At 47.2% G+C, this 18348-nt stretch overlaps 1 protein-coding gene across 3 annotated transcripts in view; it reads right to left on the bottom strand.

Moving 5' to 3' along the window:
• The window catches only part of LOC142573125 (lipase 3-like), a 124813-nt gene that overhangs the window by 9945 nt on the left and 96520 nt on the right, over positions 1-18348 (bottom strand). For all 3 annotated transcript variants that reach the window (XM_075682651.1, XM_075682649.1, XM_075682650.1), the window contains one exon: positions 10460-10528. In XM_075682651.1, coding sequence (XP_075538766.1) covers positions 10460-10528 — 69 coding nt within the window. The remainder of the gene's footprint in view (positions 1-10459; positions 10529-18348) is intronic.

Genomic DNA, 18348 nt, shown 5'->3' with positions numbered 1-18348 from the left:
GCCGCCAGCTCGCCCTCCCGTCGCCCAGCGCAGCTACCTAAGGAAGGCAGGTGTATGGCGCGCTCCAGACTACCGCCCGCTCTGCTATAACTGTGGAGAAGCGGGTCACGTCTACCGTCGCTGCCCACAACGCGACTTGGGACTGCGAGGCTTCGCCGTCAACGCGACGCGACCGCAGCTTGCCGAACGGTGTTCGGCCACCACAACGTCGCCCGCGTCGAGTCTCGGTTTCACGGCCATCTGCGTCTAAAGGGCACTTCGTCGCAGCTGCGTCGACAACACCTGAGTCTTTAGAGCGGAGTCATAAAAGAGCCTTGGGTGGTGCATCACAGCCACCACAAGGCCATCATCACTTACGTCACAAAATAAAGGTAAAATAAAGAGAAAACAGACAACAAATGATTATGCATTTCTTTGTATTTCGTATACATGACACATACATAACTATATGTGTAGTGACATACCAACTAATCTCTATACCAACATAATTTATACCACCATGGCAGCTTCGCTTGTCAACCACCTTCACAGGATCGAATGGCTCCTCAATTTTTAGAACGCAGCACCCAGACACCCCTTCCTGTGGCGAGCGTTGGCATCGGCGGCGGCCTAGCCAAGCGAACGAGCACAGTGAAGGATGAAAGAGCAAACGCAGAGCGGGATATGAAAGACGCAGCCGGGAAGGGCGGAGACCAGTAAGAGCTAAAATCCCTGAAACCTCGTAAAGTAGCGACACTCCCCTCCTCCGCCTTCACTCCTCGTTTCAGCTCTCTTTCGCGCTCCCTCCTCGACCGTGGCGCCGCCTACACCGCTCGAGCGTAGAGACGACCTTTCGCAGAGTGAATACACGCTATTACGAACGGCCTGCAGAGGTGCCGACATGCAAAGTTTTCTCAGCCAGCTGCAGCTGCGAGCGTGGCGAGCTTCCCCGAAGCTACCATGGAAGCTTTCACTAGCTGCCGCAGTGACTCGTGTCGTAAGGACGACGATGTGCCGCGTCAACATCCCCTCGGCGCCGCTATACAAAACGCGGTCGGCGGACCAAGCATTGTTAGTGGAGTCGCCGTGTCAGTTGTTTGAAGCAGGGGATCCCCTGGAAGATTTTTGCGCGGCCGTCTCACGGGGCTTAGAAGTCATGGGCGGACGCGGTGGCCATTGTCTGCGGTGTCAACACTGGGATGAAGAGGCGCCTGCCCGGGCCAAGCCCCGTCTCTCCAAGAACCCACTCACCTTGGCGTGGTCAGTAAAACATGTGTGGAAGTGTGTGTGACCCTCCTCCTAAAAAGCGGGTTGACTTCGATGACGTTGGACGCTACGAATCGGCGGTGAACAGCCGTTTTTCTCTCCCCTAGGGATCTAGGGAGGACAGAGTGTTTATAAGCAGCTGTTGTGCGGCTGCTGAGTGTCCTTTCTCTCGCAGTAATGCTAGACTGATGAACTGCACCGTCCTTATGTAGATACTGAAAATAAACCCATATTCCTCGTTCTCGATGAGAAACAGTCCTTCCCTTCAACCACGTCCTCAGCGTAGATGAGTTGGACGACGGCATGGGCCAGCTACCATCTATTTCATGCCCGACTCCAAACATTACAACTGGTAGCAGCGGTGGGATGGACTTTGCGACGTGGTGCCGTATCTGCGGCGAGTGCTGGGTTCCTGCTTCGACTCTCTAGGCTTCATTTTGCGGTTGTTCTATTTAGAACAGTAGGGAAGCTAGATTTTTTATTGTTAGCTAGGTCGTGTTTTCCTGGGTAGGTTTAGCGAGCAGGAGCAAGGCCGTAAAACAGCAATGATGGAGTTAAGGACACTGCTGAGAGACGAATTGTTGATTGTTGGTGAGGAACTGGGCCTGGAGGTACGCAGGAAATGCTAAAATCGGAATTATTGCAGCTAATTTCCGAACAGGCCAGTGAGGAAGAAATTCAAATGGGGTTGGAACTTCTGAAGAAAAGAGAGAAAGGAGACAGAGAGAGAGAGCAACGCGACAAAGATCGCGAGTTAAGAAAAATGCAACTTGAACTTGAAAGCAAACGTTTGGAGTTGTCTCAAGGAGGTGACGGGGCTCTGGGACGACCACGTGAGGCAGAATCATACCGCATGGACAGGCTGTTAAAGCCATTTGAGGTCGGGAATGACATAGGCTTGTTCCTAGTAAATCTTAAACGACTTGCGAGAAGATGAAGTTCGGTCCGAGTACTTGGCCACAGCGGTTGCTGCCTATGTTACCGTGTGAGGCTGCGGAAGTAATCGCCAGACTCAGTGCGCAGGATGCATATGATTATGCGAAAGTTAAGGCTAGCCTTTTGAAAAAGTATCGCCATTAAACCGAAGCTTTTTGGCAGAGGTTTAGAAGCACAGGCAAGAAGGATAGCGAGGGATATCCGGAGTTTATATATGGCTTAAAGGCAAACCTAGTAGAGTGGCTGAAAAGCGCAGAAGCGTACGACAGCAGAGACATGATCATTGAATGCATGTGTCTAGAGAAGTTTTACAAAAGCGTCCCCCAAGCTGTGAACCTGTGGGTTCAAGACAGAGGGAATGTAAACACTCTGGAAAGGGCGGCTAAATTAGCCGAAGAGTACGCAACGTGTAGAAAGCTGAACGCCGAGAACGGAAATTGGCACGGTCGAAATAGACCGCGAAAATAATTTCCGTTCAAAAAGGTACGCAGACTAAACGACCCAAACCTGTGGACGTGGAGGAAACGCCCTCAGAAAAGAGCGAGGAAAAATCAAACAGGGAAACAGTAGCAAAAAAGCAGAAAATAAAATTCGAATCTTTCAGACCAATCCGTTGCTATAAGTCCCACAAACTGGGACATATCGCTGTAAACTGTGGGAAGCCTAGCGTAGTTTTTTCCTACGCAGATGAAAAACACGAGAATATGGAACTTTTAAGCCCATATCTTCACGACCTATAAGTTAATGGCAAACGATGCCGGGTGCTGCGACTCAGTGCCGCCACTATGGACATTGTCCAGCCGTCTTACGTGACGGTAGATGACTTCACGGGAGAAGTAGCATGGATCAAACAGGTTGTAGAGGAGCGCAGTGTGTGTCTGCCCATGGCCAAAGTGAAAATCAGTGGATCGTTCGGGGAGCCAGTGACCGAGGCTGCAGTTTCCAAATTTTTGTCGGTGCAGTAGCCCTACATTTTTTCGAATCGTTCGGATCAGTTACTATGTGATAAAGGGCTTAAACTGGGAGAGTGCGTAGTACAGGCGTTGACGCAAAGACTAGCTCGTAAAATCGCGTAACTTTCGACTGAAAATGCACAAGCTGCACCAGCGGAAGTAGCAAAAGAGGTAACTTCAGTAACAGAATCCGAGCTAGGCTCGAGGGACGAAAAAACGGTTGAGGAAAGCCTGCCAGTTGACCAGCTGAATGAGAGCGTACCACTAGGGTGTCAAAGTTCACGCCTGCAGGAAGAGCCAGCTGACGCAATCGCAAGCGAGACAGAGTCGTTACTATCACCGGCCTCAAAGAACTTTGATCAGCTCTTACGTGTGGACAGAGAGTCACTGGCAGCCGAGCAAAAGAACGATGACCGCTTAGCTAAACTACATTACACAGCTAAAGAAGGCATTGCTAGGCGCAACGTGACGATACAAGAGAGAGGAGAATTGTTGCATCAGCACTACAGGGATCGAAAGGGTAGGATTCTAGGTCAGTTAGTCGTACCTACTAAGTACAGGGAGGACCTTCTGAGTCTCTGTCATGGAAATGGGTGGTCTGGGCACCTAGGCATAAACAAATCAAAGGAAAGATTGCTTATGGAATACTACTGGCCTGGCCGTTTCAAAGACGTAGAAAACTTTGTAAGATCATGCAACGCCTGCCAGCGCTTGGGTAAATTAGGAGAAACATGCGAAGCTCCACTAAAGGTAGTGCCCTTAATAACAGAACCTTTCAGACGACTTGTGATAGACACGGTAGGGCGTCTACCAAAAACAAAATCGGGTTACAGGTACTTGTTTACCATGCGTCCGGCTACAAAGTTTCCAAAAGCAATCCCTCTGAAACAGCTCAGCTCCACCGAAGTAGTAGACGCGTTTTTGACAGTATTTTCACGAGTTGGGTTTCCAGCCGAAATTCAGGCGGATAAAGGGTCAGTATTCACCAGCGCACTGACTTCCACATTCTTGCAAACGCGCGGGGTAAAGTTGATACGCAGTTCCGTCTATCACCCTCAATCAAATAGTGTAAAGAGGTGGCATTCAGTGCTTAAGCGAGGTTTGCGGGCGCTCCGTTACGAACACAAGGAGGACTAAGAAAATTGTCTTCCAGCCACTTTGTTTGCTTTGCGAACGGTTCCTCATGAGGCTACAGGGTTCTCGCCAGCAGCACTAGTGCATAGGAGGGCACTCCGTTTTCCACTGAGAATGTTAAGCGAGATGTGGGAGGAAAGAGGAGAGAGTCCAGCAGTGGTAGAATACATGGTAAATCTGCTGGAACGGCTAAACGCAACCCAAGAACTAGTCGAAAAGGACATGGGAGTAGCTCAAAAGAACGCCAAATTCTATTACTACAAGAATGCGAGGCTTCTTACGTTTAACGCCGGAGACCAGGTAATCCTCCAACCTTCAAGAAAGAACAAGCTTGAAGTTCACTGGGATGGGCCCGTTAAAGTGTTGCACAAACTTTCAGATACTAACTATGCTCTGAAAATGCCCGGTGGCAGGAAGGAGGTGAGGATATACCACTGCAATTTGATGAAGCCGTACGTAGAACGGAGCGGAGTCGTTTACTGTACCATCAAGGAGCAGGATGACACTAGTACCCCGTTTGAGGAGTATAAGGCGACCTCCAACTCTGAAATCAGCCTGGAAGAAGTAGTAAAACATTCGGTAAGCTCGCACTCTCGTAGACCCGAGCAGCTAGATGAGCTAAGAGGGCTGTTAGGGAAATATCTCGACAGATTCAGCGATCGGTCAGGTAAAACCGAGCTAATAACGCATGAAATAGCCCTGACCTCAACCGAACCCGTAAGATCGAAGCCTTACAGGGTGACTCCATGACAGAAAGAAATTATGGAGGCAGAGATACAGCGCATGCTAGAGTTGGGAGTTATTGAGCCCGCTGAGAACGACTATACGCCACCGCTAACGCTTGTAGAAACCCCTAAGAACCCTCGTCCGTGTGTTGATTACAGGAAGTTAAATGCCATCACTAGGGATCAGCCGCACCCGATACCCAACATTGAGGAACGAATTCAAAGAGTTAACGCTGCTAAATATATTTCAACTATAGATCTCGTGCGGGGATACTGGCAAGTTCCCCTTTCAGAAAGTGCCAGCTGCATTTATCTCACCTGGTGGCACTTTTCACCCTCTCGCCCTCAGCTTCGGGCTGAAGAACGCGCCGTTTCGCTTCTCTAAGTTAATGGATATTGTCCTCAAAGATTTGCAGGAGTTCGTCTTGCCATATCTGGATGTAGCAATTTTTTCGGACAGCTGGGAACAGCACGTATCGCACCTCAAACAGGTGTTCTCACGGTTGAGAGAAGCCGGCTTAACGATGAAAGCAGAAAAGTGTAGGTTTGGCTGCTCGCAAGTTACTTATCTGGGCCATGTTGTCGGTCAGGGCACGAGACGGCCGGCCGAGCTGAAAACAGCTACGATTGGAGAATTTTTACAGCCGCGCACGAAGACAGACATTCGTTCCCTTTTCGGACTTGTGGGGTACTATCAACGGCACATTCCGAATTACTTGCAAATAGCAAGTCCTTTAACGGACGCTCTCCGAAAGGGATCACCGAATAGCGTGCACTGGGATAAGGACAAAGAGAACGCTTTCCGAAGTTTGAAAACGCTATTGGTTTCTCGTCCAGTGCTTCGCGCGCCAGACTACACAATTCATAGTTCAGCGCGACGCAAGCGACAGAGATATGGGCGTGGTACTTAGTCAGGTCGGTGACGATAATGAGGAACATCCTATCCTCTATGCCAGCCGTAAACTAACTGTAAGAGAGGAAGCCTACAGCGCTTCAGAGAAGGAATACGCTTGTTTGGTTTGGGCAGCCCAGAAATTGTGTTACTTGTACGGAGCGAGGTTCATATTCGAGACCAACCACTGTCCTGTGACGTGACTCAATCAAATGTCACACAAAAATGGCCGCTTGCTCCGATGGAGCCTCCCTCTCCAAGAGTACAACTTCTCCGTTAGATAAAAGAAGGGAAAGTTGCATATCAATGCGGATGGTTTGAGCAGGCTGATTTGAATTCTGCGTTTAAGGGTCCCGCCTAAATTTTAGGGTTGTTATTGCTAATTTTGTTAAGCCAAGAAGATGCCCTCTCATTTATCAGGATTCCCTCCATGATTGTTCAATTTGTCAGCAGGAAATTGCTTCAAAAATTGGAGTAGCGAAATGCAGCATTTTTTGTTTCTGCACTTATGTTTTCTTTGAAGCCTAGCGGCTCTAAAGTGAGATCCAAGATACGTCATCTCGGCGCAGAGCCGTGTTGTAGGGTTCGTTTTGCAGTTGCCGGTCCTTGTTGGATGTTTTGGGGCGGTGACATCATTGCACAAGTGGTCGCTGCAAGCCAAGGCATCACCCCCTTGCCACTAGCCGTTCTCTTCCTGCCCAGCGGTTGTCAGCGCTAGACAATCGAGATTTTCCGGGCCATGGAGGAGCTGTTAGAAACGGCCTGCAGAGGTGCCGACATGCAAAGTTTTCTCAGCCAGCTGCAGCAACGAGCGTAGCAAGCTTCCCGGAAGCGACCATGAAGGCGGTGACTCGTTTCGTAGGGACGAAGACGTGCCGCGTCAACACCCCCTCGGCGCCGCTATGACTAAACGCGATCGGCGGACCAAGCATTGTTCGTGGATTCGCCGTGGCCACTGTTTGAAGCAGGGGAGCCCCTGGAAGATATTTTGCGCGGCCGTCTCCCGGGGCTTAGAAGTCGTGGGCGGACGCGGTGACCATTGTCTGCGGGGTCAACACTGGGATGAAGAGGCGCCTGCCCGGGCCAAGCCCAGTGTCTCCAAGAACCTACTCACCTCGGCGTGGTCAGTAAAACCTGTGTGGAAGTGCGTGTAACCTTCCCCTAAAAGTCGGGTCAACTACGCTGACGTTGAACGCTACGAATTGGCGGTGAACTGCCGTTTTTTCCTCACCTAGAGATCTAGTGAGGACAGAGTGTTTATAAGCAGCTGTCATGCGGCTGCTGATTGTGCTTTCTCTCGCAGTTATGCTAAACTGATGAACTGCATCATCCTTATGAATATACTGTAAATAAACCCATATTGCTCGTTCTCGATGAGAAGCAGTCCTTCGCTTCAACAACATCCTCAGCGTGAATAAGTTGGACGACGGCATGGGCCAGCTACCATCTATTTCATGCCCGATTCCAAGCATTACAACGCATAATAAGGCGGTGCGCTTTAGGCGTTCGTGTTGGCCTCCTAGCTCCGAGTAACTTCGTGTAGAGCGTAGAATTTCTATACAGAGGGTTAGGCAAATTTAGTGACGGCAGCTCTTTTTTGTTTTGATAATTATTCTTTAAATCTGTATCTGAACGAGCGCTAACGATGTGTCATGACGACTCCGAATGTATCGCGTCCGCCAGAATTAGGTACGCAACATTTGTCAAGTGAGTGTGGCAAGATGCTGTTGCGAATGTTTGTAAATAACATATTTACGATCGAATTCCAACATCCTAACATCCAGCAAGCCCTCAGTAGCCTAAATAATGCGCGCTGTCCTTACCATGTGAATTCGCGGCGCCTATCAGCCATGACGTACAAAGGCCGACAGAGGGCACGAAGTATCGCTGCTGTGGAGGTTCAAAAGAGCACGTTTTCTTTGCGAGTGCTCCACCGCCGCATCTTAAGCTACATACACATTAAAGCTGACGCGAATTAACACGTACGTCTCAAAGACGTGATGCTGTCGTACGGCGACGAACGCGGTTTCGGGAGAGCACGCACACTTTTCCTTTGTATCGCTAATCCACCGAGCGACCGCCAATGACAAACACGAAGAAAATAGGCAAACAAAGCTAGTTGCTCTAAAGAAGGCTAGTTAGTAACCAGAAAATGCGGAGAGTTGCTTTCCTAAGATGACTTTTCAGTCTCAAATTTTGTCAAAAGGAAGCGCTCAAACCTAAAGGCTTCGTAATCACGTTTTCGCGCGCAGCCTCGTGCGCCCGCGAATTCAAGCCTGTTGGCGTACAATAGGATTAAGCGCACCAAATACGACCGTACAATCTATATAAACAAAGTACAAGTATCATGGGACTATACTATGAGAGACTCTCAACTATACCTCGTATATTCCTCTGGAGAATGCTGGTCTGAAGTCCTCTATCCCAATTCGATCAATCCATGTCTTTCTTCCTAACCAGTAGCGCTTACCGGACGGTATCGAGAAGAGCTTCTTGTTTTTCTGAAACTATTTTGGCATACGAAGGCCCAGCAGGTTATGCTGATAGAAAATGCTCTGAAGCGACGTCACACTTGCCACAAAAGTTCAAGGCGTTTGCAAACAAAAAAACACAGAAGAGCAACGGCGCCAACATGTGCTCCTCGCCACTCCGTAGACGCCTCTCAAGTGAAAATGGCGCTGAGACGCGACTGTAAACAAGCAAAGCCGGAGCGAAGGCCCACGTGATGCCATTAGGCCAATGCCGACGCGGCGTCAGCCTCGACCAGAGCACCCGAGGAGGGAGCGGCATTCTTCAAAGCGTGGCGCTACTATACGAAGTGTAAGGGGTTTTAGTAATAGCGGCCCCTTCAGTAACGCGCGCGGGAAGCTGGCGCCATGCGGACCCGCCCAGCCGCTCGATGCGTACTCATAAGTTGTCTCAGCCGGACCGCTCGTTTCGTACTGTCGTCTGCTCGCGTCAGCTCTCAGTCGCGCTTGTATTATTTGCTTGGTTTGTCTCGCTCATGATTGTTTCGATTATCATATTTTGCGATTGTTTAGCAATCTGATTGTATGCGCAACGCCAATTGTGTAGTGCTCTCTGGCCACGCGGTACCAGTGATCACAGTGGAATCTTCGACGAGTCATGTATAAAAGCCGACGTGCTTAATCCGCAGATTATATTTTCGACGATCGCCGACTCCGCTACATTTTTCACTCTCATTCTTTGCCTCAATATATAGCGATCTGAAAACACGTATACAGCTGCGCTCAAATTTCGAATTAGGCAGTATCGTAATCGTCGGTGAATTTTTTTAACACTTGTTAACATGTTCGTACACGCTCGAAGAATCGCTTCCGTGCATGAGAATTGATCGCAATATATGGTCAACTTTTGTGCAACTATGCTTCCTACAAGACAATATTCAAGGACACTGCAGCAAGCCATTCATGCAATGCCGCCTTGTGTCGTGATGGGGGCTGCATGATTACCATTACTAACCTGCATTACGTAGTTATGCGCAACACTAAACTTCATAAAAGGACCCAACTACTTCACTCATTTTTCCCAGTACTATAGTGATTAATCGTCCTTTATGCAAGGGTATATGGTGCACCTGATTTATTTTCTTCGAAATCGCCAGCGTAATTCAGATTACACCGGTAACCTTAAGGTCGTCGAAGCCAAACAACTTTTTGAATGGTAAATTCTTGCAAAGGAGACCAGATGAGAACGCCGACTCCAGATCGCTCAACTGGGGCTACGTAATAGTTCAGGTGTCCGCCCTTGACATACATTTACGGTGTCGTCAGTAGGAAGTGACACCCATTCCCTTCCACCATGTATGACAAATAAAAAAAAGCACTGCAAGAGGGACAAGCACACAATGAAGCAGTAAAGACCATTGTTTGTTTCTTTTACTTCTATGCTTGTCAGTGTATTACTTCGAAAAATTCATTAAATCCAGAGATTTAATGCGACTACACCACTATTTGATTATTAATCACGCCGCAGTAGAAGACTATGGATTCATTTCACCCGCCTAGAATTCCTTGACGTGCACCCACGTGCACGGTACCCGGGCGTTTTTCTTCCATCCTGCCCCCCATCGAAACGCGGCTGCCACGGCCGGGATCGAACCGCCGGCTTCGTGCTCAGGATCGAAAGGCCATTGTCCTTGCGCTAACGTAACATGTTATTCATAAATTATCAAAAACAAATATCTTAAGTGCCACGTGAGCCTGACATGTCACACAAATGGCACCAACTCCAGAAACATGAAAAAGCACTAGGGACACATTTTTACACAATTACTTGCTAATCTTTAAAGAACGCTTGCTGAACGCGCTGCAGTTCCCTATAACTGATGTTAGACCGCGGGCCTAATGGGTCGGTATTTAAAACTCCTACTTGTAACCGCGTGGGGCATAAATATTTTTCATTCAGTGAGGTGCCACAACAGACCAAGGATGACAGACCAGTCAATATGCAATTACGAAACTTGGTTATATTTCGATAAATCCAAATCAATTATAAATGATTCCGATAAAGGAGAGGTCTGCAGCAAGAGTAACCAAAATCGCAGTACTTACTTTTCCATAGTAATCTTTGTTGTAGAACGCTCCATAGTCAAACTTTTGGAACTTCTTAGATATCACAAGCTGTAATTGAAAGACAACGGGGTGTGGGAAAGCAGTCGTTTTAATAAGCAAAGCATTTCACGTTTTCATTGACATGCACGGTAATGCTTCGTGCACAATAAACCTTTCCGCTGACCCGAAGTTTGTATTAATAAAGGTGGCGAGGCTGGCTTCAACAAGACAACAGAAACGGAAAAGGTGCCAGGACAAACACTGGCCTTACCTCCAGCATTTGCTACAGCTCTTGTGACGGTAATGAGGCTCCATTTGAATCCTAACGGCTGAGGGCGTAATTCTACACCCTCAGCTGTGATCCCGATTCATTAGTATAATTGGCGATTTTTTTTAATTGCACATAGGTAAACAGTTGTTCCAATGTTTGCAGCCATACGGAATTCGTTGCCTTATTTAAATGCATCACCAAGACAAGCTCAAGTCACATTAACATCAGTAAAACAAAGTTCAACAACTATCTCCGAACAGGATTATCTGTGTTGCCAATGAAATTACATTGTCAGTGTTATTTACATTCAGTAAAAATAATATATGCCCCAAAGCGCTATTTTGGGGCACGCCTGGTTCTGAGAGCGCGAGAAATGGCGCGAGCAAATGGGAACCCTGAACTAAAGGTTGTGAAAATTACGAGCAAGATACCCAGACAGAACACAAATAAAACTTCATCGCTCTCTCTATTACTTATTATATATACCTTACGGGACCCAGGGGGGAGGGGGGCACTGAGTAAGGGGTAGCAATGAAAAGAACTAGCACTAGCAACATGTTGCTTCGTAACCTTAATTTTTACTTAACACAATTTTCGTAGCGGGCCACATTAAGAGGAAGCTTTAGCTCGGGCCCAACTCCGACGCGGCCTATTCAAATACATGTAAAACGCAAAAACGTTTTTATGAGATAACCCCTGGACCGATTTTGATGAAATTTGTCGCATTTCAAAGAGAAAGTTAAATTCTAGTGACTGTTGGAAGCGGAATTTCGATTTAGGGCTTGAATTTTCTTAAAACGATTTTCAGATATTTGACCGTTTGAAAAATATAGAAGCACGAAGTTTATAAATTCATAGCTCTGCATCAAGAACCGATATCGCGGTTCTGTAAACGGCATCCATTAGGTCATTCAAAGCGGACAAATTCAATATGTCATTTTACATCTTACGTGAATTTGTTACGTTGGTTACAACGGTTTTGCAAAAGTTGTATTTCTCTATGATTAAATTTTTTTTATATTCATGTGTAACATATCAATTTTGTCCGCTTTAGATGTACTATTAGCTGCGATTCACAGAATTGTATTATCATTTTTAGTGGTTAAGTTACAGAGTTGTAAACTTGATAGTTTCGTTTTTTGAAAATTTTCGATTTTTGCCAAATTTTTATAAAAAATTGACGATATAACTCAAAAATTCGAAACCAACAGTCACTAGATTTTAAGTTTGTCATTTAGATGCAACAAACCTCGTCAAATTTGGTGCAGTGGTTGCCGAGAAAAACGAATTCTCCTTTTACATGTATTTAGATAAGAGCACTTGAGCTAAAGCTTCCTCTTAAAGCAATAAAAATATAAAATCCGTTTTGTGAATAAACTTAAGCCGGAAGAGCACTGCTGACTGAAAAAAAAATCGCAGTTCCGCCCGAAAGGCGAAGAAGCAGGATTTCGAAAGCAAATTAGTCGATAGATGTACGAAGTAAAGATAGTAGTCTTACCGGCCATATAAACTGGTAAACGTTCGCTTATTAACTAAATTAAAAATGATAGAATTTGTAAGCGTGACTCAACGAGGACGTAGAAAGAAAACAGACACATGGAGACAGCGCTGCCTTTGTGTGTCTGCTTCTTTGTACGTCCTTGTTCAGTCGCGCTTACACATTCTATGATGGATTCAAACGAACTAGCCCGCGATCGTGCTATCAGCACGGTGTCACGCGCACGCACGTAAACATGAACACATCTCGCTCGATGAGTGCAGAAATTTGCTGTCAAAATTCTCAAGTGAGGAATCGCGGCAGCAGCAAGCGAATTGACCTTCATGCACCTGCCTATTCAACGCGAACGAAACATCAAAAGCAGTGTGCATACAAAGCTACCGGCACTACGCGCACTCTGCAAACATCGCAGATCGCTTTGAAGATGAGGCCCGCGCAGGCGCTCACTTTGGCCACGTCGCAGATCGCTTTCAGTGAATGAAGGAATAACTTTATTTGACAGGATTAAAACCCTGCATGACCTGGGGGGGGGGGGGGCGAGAGACACATCTACTTGCGGTAGAGCTCCATCACTTCCACGGCGCCGCGCAGAACGACGTCCTGCAGGCTATAGGCTCGGAGCTGCCTAGGGCAGCCCCCCACAGCTCCACGCTCTTAAGGTGGGGGTAGGGGCATTCTAAAAGTATGTCGTTATAGTTAGCATAAGGGGCTGCCCAACGACAATAGCCGGGATCGAGAAATCGGTCGGGGTATAGTTTATTCAGGAAGGACGGAGTAGTGATGGTGTGCGTCTGCAGCTGTATCCATAGGGTTTCCAACTCCTTCGAGGGGGCACGAATCAGAAGGGTGAAGTGCGTCGAGATGACTTGTAGTGTTGGCAGATGTCGTGGTACATAATGAGCCTGTCACGCAAGGTGCCGGCCTCACCCTGCTCTTGTGTTGTCTGCGTCCGGTTCGTGAAACCTCGGGCACAGGCATGGACGGCTTCATTGCCTGGACGGCTTCGTGCGCGGGAACCCAAACAATTGTGACTTATCACTGAACTGCGGATTTGCGCGCCATGATTCCAGCCAGTCTGCCTATAAAGCCAGCTCCATAGTTGTACACGACTGACTTAGAATCGCTGATGATAGTGGTCGCTGAGGGAATAGTGAGAGACGGCACTATCGCCTTCTGCCTGCTCCGAGACGGGAATGCATATAGAGGCCGCAGCCACGAGCTGGCCTGTGGAGTTACTGCCATAAGAGCAAGTTTGTGATGGTGCGAGAGGTATTCCACGACGTATACGTATAGTGTGCCCGATAATTTATCGTGTATAGTGTGCCCGATAATTTATCGTAGCGGCGGTGCAGCGCTCGCACCCGAGCCACTCTCCGCATATGGTTATACTGTGGGTGCATGTTCTGGGAAAGCGGTGGTACATAGGATTTTGCTCGGAGCTCACTCCGCAGAGGAACCTTGCTTGTAAGCTGTAAGGGCGGCTTAATGTCAAGCCAGCCAAGCATGCATCTTCCTGCAGTAGATTTTGCGAGTCGGTAGCACTGTGCATTGAGGTGGGCTTCAATTAACTCTGAGACTGTGTTATGTGCTCCGGTGGCAAGAAATCGTTCCGGGGATGTTGTTATGGGTAGGCTGAGGGCGAATTTATGAACCTTGCGATTAAATGTATTGATCTCCTCCTCCTCCTTCCGTTTAGTGAGAGTGAGGTAGGGCACCGTATATGTAATGTGAGGGATGTAATGTGAGGCTTGAACGAGTTCGAGAAGTTCTCATTCTCGCGACCCCGTCTTGTGTGATACTCTGCCAATTAGCCGAATTGTCTGATCAATGGATTGTCTGAGCCTATGAATTGTAGTTGTGTTTTGCCTATTTTTCTGTATGGTGAGTCCTAAGATCCGAATGTTATCAACGATAGGAATGGAACTGATAGAGGAATGGGATAGGAATGGGAGAGAATAGGAATGATATGAATAGGAGTCATATGTTTTTCGGCTAATTTTTGTGCGAGGACAAGCAGGAGCTCTTGGTTGGAGTGCACATCAGGTTGAGCTACTGTGCGCATTCGTTGACCTGGTCCGTCTGCAGGAGTTCCTGCAGCTCTGCGTCACAACCGCCTCCCCCGGTCCATATGGTGACGTCGACCGCATATAGGGTGATATAGGGAGATCCTTGAGATGGCCTGAAGTTCGCGCGCGATGTTTAGCATCGCGACGTTAAAGAGAAAGGGGGATACCCGACCCTTCGCGTGTTCCAAAGCTGCCAAGGTTGAATTCCGAAAAGTGCTCCGTGCCCGTGTGAATGGTGGCCTTTCTATCTTTGAGAAAGTTGAAGATGTACTTCAAAGTACCCTCTCCAATGCCTAGTCTATTAGGTTCCCTCAATATGGCTACATGGCTAACGTTATTAAACGACCCACGAAGGTCAGGTCCGAGCACACCTTTGGTGTCGAGACCTGAGCTTTCATTAATTATATCCTTCTGAAGTTCGAGCATGACATCATGGGCAGATAAATGCTTACGAAAGCCAATCATTTTCTTTGGAAAGATCCCTGCCTCTTCCACGTATGTCGTTAGTTGGTTGAGAATGACGTGTTCTAGGAATTTGTCAAGGCATGATGTAGGGGAGAAGGGGCGTAAGTTATCGGGGTCAATGAGTTTGCCTGGTTTTGGTATAAAGATAACCCTGGGGCTCCAAGCATTCGTTGAATTATTTTGTGAGCGCTGAAACCGCTTGGCCTGTTTACGTTACGGACCATTTTATTAGATGCCTCATCCAGCCCTAATGTCGACGTTGCTTTGAGGTTGGCCATAGCGTGTGCACCCGCAGCCTCCGTAATTGGGGCGTCCAGGTCCAGGTTGCTAGATCCTGGGTAATTTACGTGGGGAGATTTTGTCTTTAAGGGGAGGCGCTTATCGCGTAGCTCCTGGAAAAAGCTTGCAAGATTATCTTTTCGTTCGTGCAATAATTTATTGATCTGGTGATCATACGCAGTTTTGGATTCAGTCGGATCAAGAAGGTGCCTAAATTGGATGTCACGTCCGCTTATTGCTCCGTTGCCCAGTTAGGCTTTCACACTTTTGTCCTCATTGCTGTTTAGCCAGTCGCTCAGCATAGTCCTGGATTCAGCTCCAGGTCCAGCTTCGCTATCTGGCGTCTCAGCTTCATATTATGGTGCTGTCATCTCTACCTTCGTGAGAACGAGGTCTTAGCCGTCCACATGTGGAGGAGTCTCGCGTCAATTTCCTGCATGTGTGCCTCCTCGGGTAAGGTAGTGGTATGTCTGAGTGCATCATCCTTTAACTGTTCCACAAATTGTTCTATGTCAAAAATGTCGCCTCACATCTGCCCTCCCCTGTATTCTACGAATTTAGCCCAGTCTGTAATACTGAGTTAAGTGTTAAGAAATGGTTTGTGTTGGAAGCTAAAGGAAGGTTGAATAATATAATTATCGCTACCTAGATTCTCGCCTAATCGGAGTCAATCTACATTTTTGGCGCGACGGGAGAGCGTAAGGTCAGGCGTCGTATCTATGGCGACACTGTTACCGAGTCTCCTCGGTGTATCTATGTTATTATGTACCGTAAGGTACGAGTCTCGAATGAGTTCCCATAGTTCCCTACCCATGGGAGAGCTCGTTGTGTGCCCCTAGGCTTGATGCGGTGCATTAATAGCATCCACAATAATTAAAGGGTGGCGGCCAGCTTCTTTGTGGGCGGAAAGAAATAGAGTGTCGGAGTTTATCCTTCGGTTTGATGTAAATAATGAGAATCAATACGGTAGGAATTTCGTGAGATTCTGGAATAATGTTAATAAAGTCGTGTTCTATGTCAACCTCAGCAAATTTGGCGTAATGTTACTGTGAGGTGTCGTTGTGTAAAGAATGCCGTGTAAGACCCTGCAGCGGAGCGTTACAACTGGTGAGTATCATATCCTCGTAGTTTTACTGCACAGTGCACTTCTTCTAATGTTATTACCGTCGGTGGTGTCGGGCAATTGGCTACATATAGTGGAAATTTCTTTTTGCACTCCCTGCAGTTCCTCTGCCAGATAACTAAATCTTTATTTTTATTTGTTTTGGACATTATTCTGTGTTGAAATGAGGGGGATGATCGTAGCAATCATGTTTTTGAGTTCCTCAATTTTGCTTTCCATATTGGTCGTGCGAGCCTCGAAGTGTGTAATGCAGGCATCTCAGGCACGGCAGCAGCAGACACGGCGACATGCTGAGCAATCCTTTTTGCTTTGCGCTGCAGGTTTTTCTCGGAGCTCTGCTGGTGCCGCATGATTTTCATCAAATGACACGTGGCGACCATTTTCAAGAATTTCATGCTGTATCAGTGACACTGCTCTACGACGGTGCCATCTCAGGACCGAATCATCCAAGGCTATCAGCGACTATACCTCTGACGACATCGGTGACGTCATGTCACATGGCACTTCCAACGACTATAAGAGTACCGCCGGAGCCGTTCTTCGCCAGTGGGCACGGCAGCAGCAGACACGGCGACATGCTGAGCAATCCTTTTTGCTTTGCGCTGCAGGTTTTTCTCGGAGCTCTGCTGGTGCCGCATGATTTTCATCAAATGACACGTGGCGACCATTTTCAAGAATTTCATGCTGTATCAGTGACACTGCTCTACGACGGTGCCATCTCAGGACCGAATCATCCAAGGCTATCAGCGACTATACCTCTGACGACATCGGTGACGTCATGTCACATGGCACTTCCAACGACTATAAGAGTACCGCCGGAGCCGTTCTTCGCCAGTGGGCACGGCAGCAGCAGACACGGCGACATGCTGAGCAATCCTTTTTGCTTTGCGCTGCAGGTTAGTGATTTTAAATGCGAACATTGTTACCGAAGTGACGACCGTTTTTTAGTGCTGCTGCCCTGCCCACTGGGTGTTCAGAGCTTTTTGTCTTCTGTTTTTTCATTATCGAAAGATCTGTTGTCTTGCGGCGATATTGAATCAAATCCCGGTCCGACAGAAAAAGAGATGCTAGTGGAAATACTATCTGGCCAGACCAAGATGAATTCAACTATGGAATGCCTGCAGGTATCCCAGAATGAGATACAGGACAAACTTTCCTCTTTAACTAAGCGGATTGATGGTATTGAGAGGCAGTTATCCAGCCTGAAGGTCTTAGCCACGAAGGTACAAGATATGGAAGCCGCAATATCAGAACTTCAGGGGCAGCTTACTTCAGTTAGTAACCAGATGGACGACTTGGAAAACAGAGGCAGAAGAAATAACCTGATCATTTATGGTATAGAGGAAGATAGCATGGAGTCTGGTCAGGAACTGGAAATGAAATTAACCCATGATGTTTTTCAGAAAAAAATTGGTTTAACGGTGAGTGGCGTCGAACGATGCCATAGACTGGGGAAAAAGCAAGCAGGCCGAGTGCGACCAGTTATTCTGAAACTTCTCGACTTTCGTGAAAAAATGTCAATATTACGATCATGCCATAAGCTTAAAGGCTCAGGTATATCGATAGCCGAGGACTATTCAAAGCGAGTTCGGGAGACACGTAAACAACTGTGGAAAAGTTGCGAGAAAGAGAAAGCAGACGGAGCCAAGGTAAAACTAATTTTCGACAAACTAAGCATTGATAACGTCTTATTTGGTTGGGACGAATCAAAGGGTTCTCGCTACAGGCTTAAAAAGAATTCGAACTGACTTTTGACTAAGACATCTCGAACCCTGAAAGTATTAAATGTCAATTGTAGGAGTATACTCAACAAGATCACTCAGTTGGAGGCTCTTCTGGTCTTGCACAACCCAGATGTAGTGGTCTTGACTGAGACTTGGCTTAATGACACCATCTTTGACAGTGAGTTCGTTCCCACTGGCTACAGTTCGTATCGAAAAGACCGTGATGGTAGAGGTGGGGGTGTTTGCATACTTTTTAAATCATCCTTGCGAATTTTTTTAATGCCTGGAATACCCAATGTAGAGTGTATTTTTTGTACAGCTTACCATGCAAATGTTAAATATGTTATTGCAGCAATATACCGATCCCCTAATTCTACCACTGCCGTATTTGACGAGCTTAGGGAATTTTTGTATGCGAATGTAAAACCCGGTAATCGTATTATATTAGCAGGAGATTTTAATT

This window comes from Dermacentor variabilis, chromosome 2 (assembly GCF_050947875.1).
Source record: "Dermacentor variabilis isolate Ectoservices chromosome 2, ASM5094787v1, whole genome shotgun sequence".
Classification (NCBI taxonomy): domain Eukaryota; kingdom Metazoa; phylum Arthropoda; class Arachnida; order Ixodida; family Ixodidae; genus Dermacentor; species Dermacentor variabilis.
The sequence above is the reverse complement of the archived record's forward strand: the minus strand, read 5'-3'. Positions and strand labels throughout refer to the sequence as shown.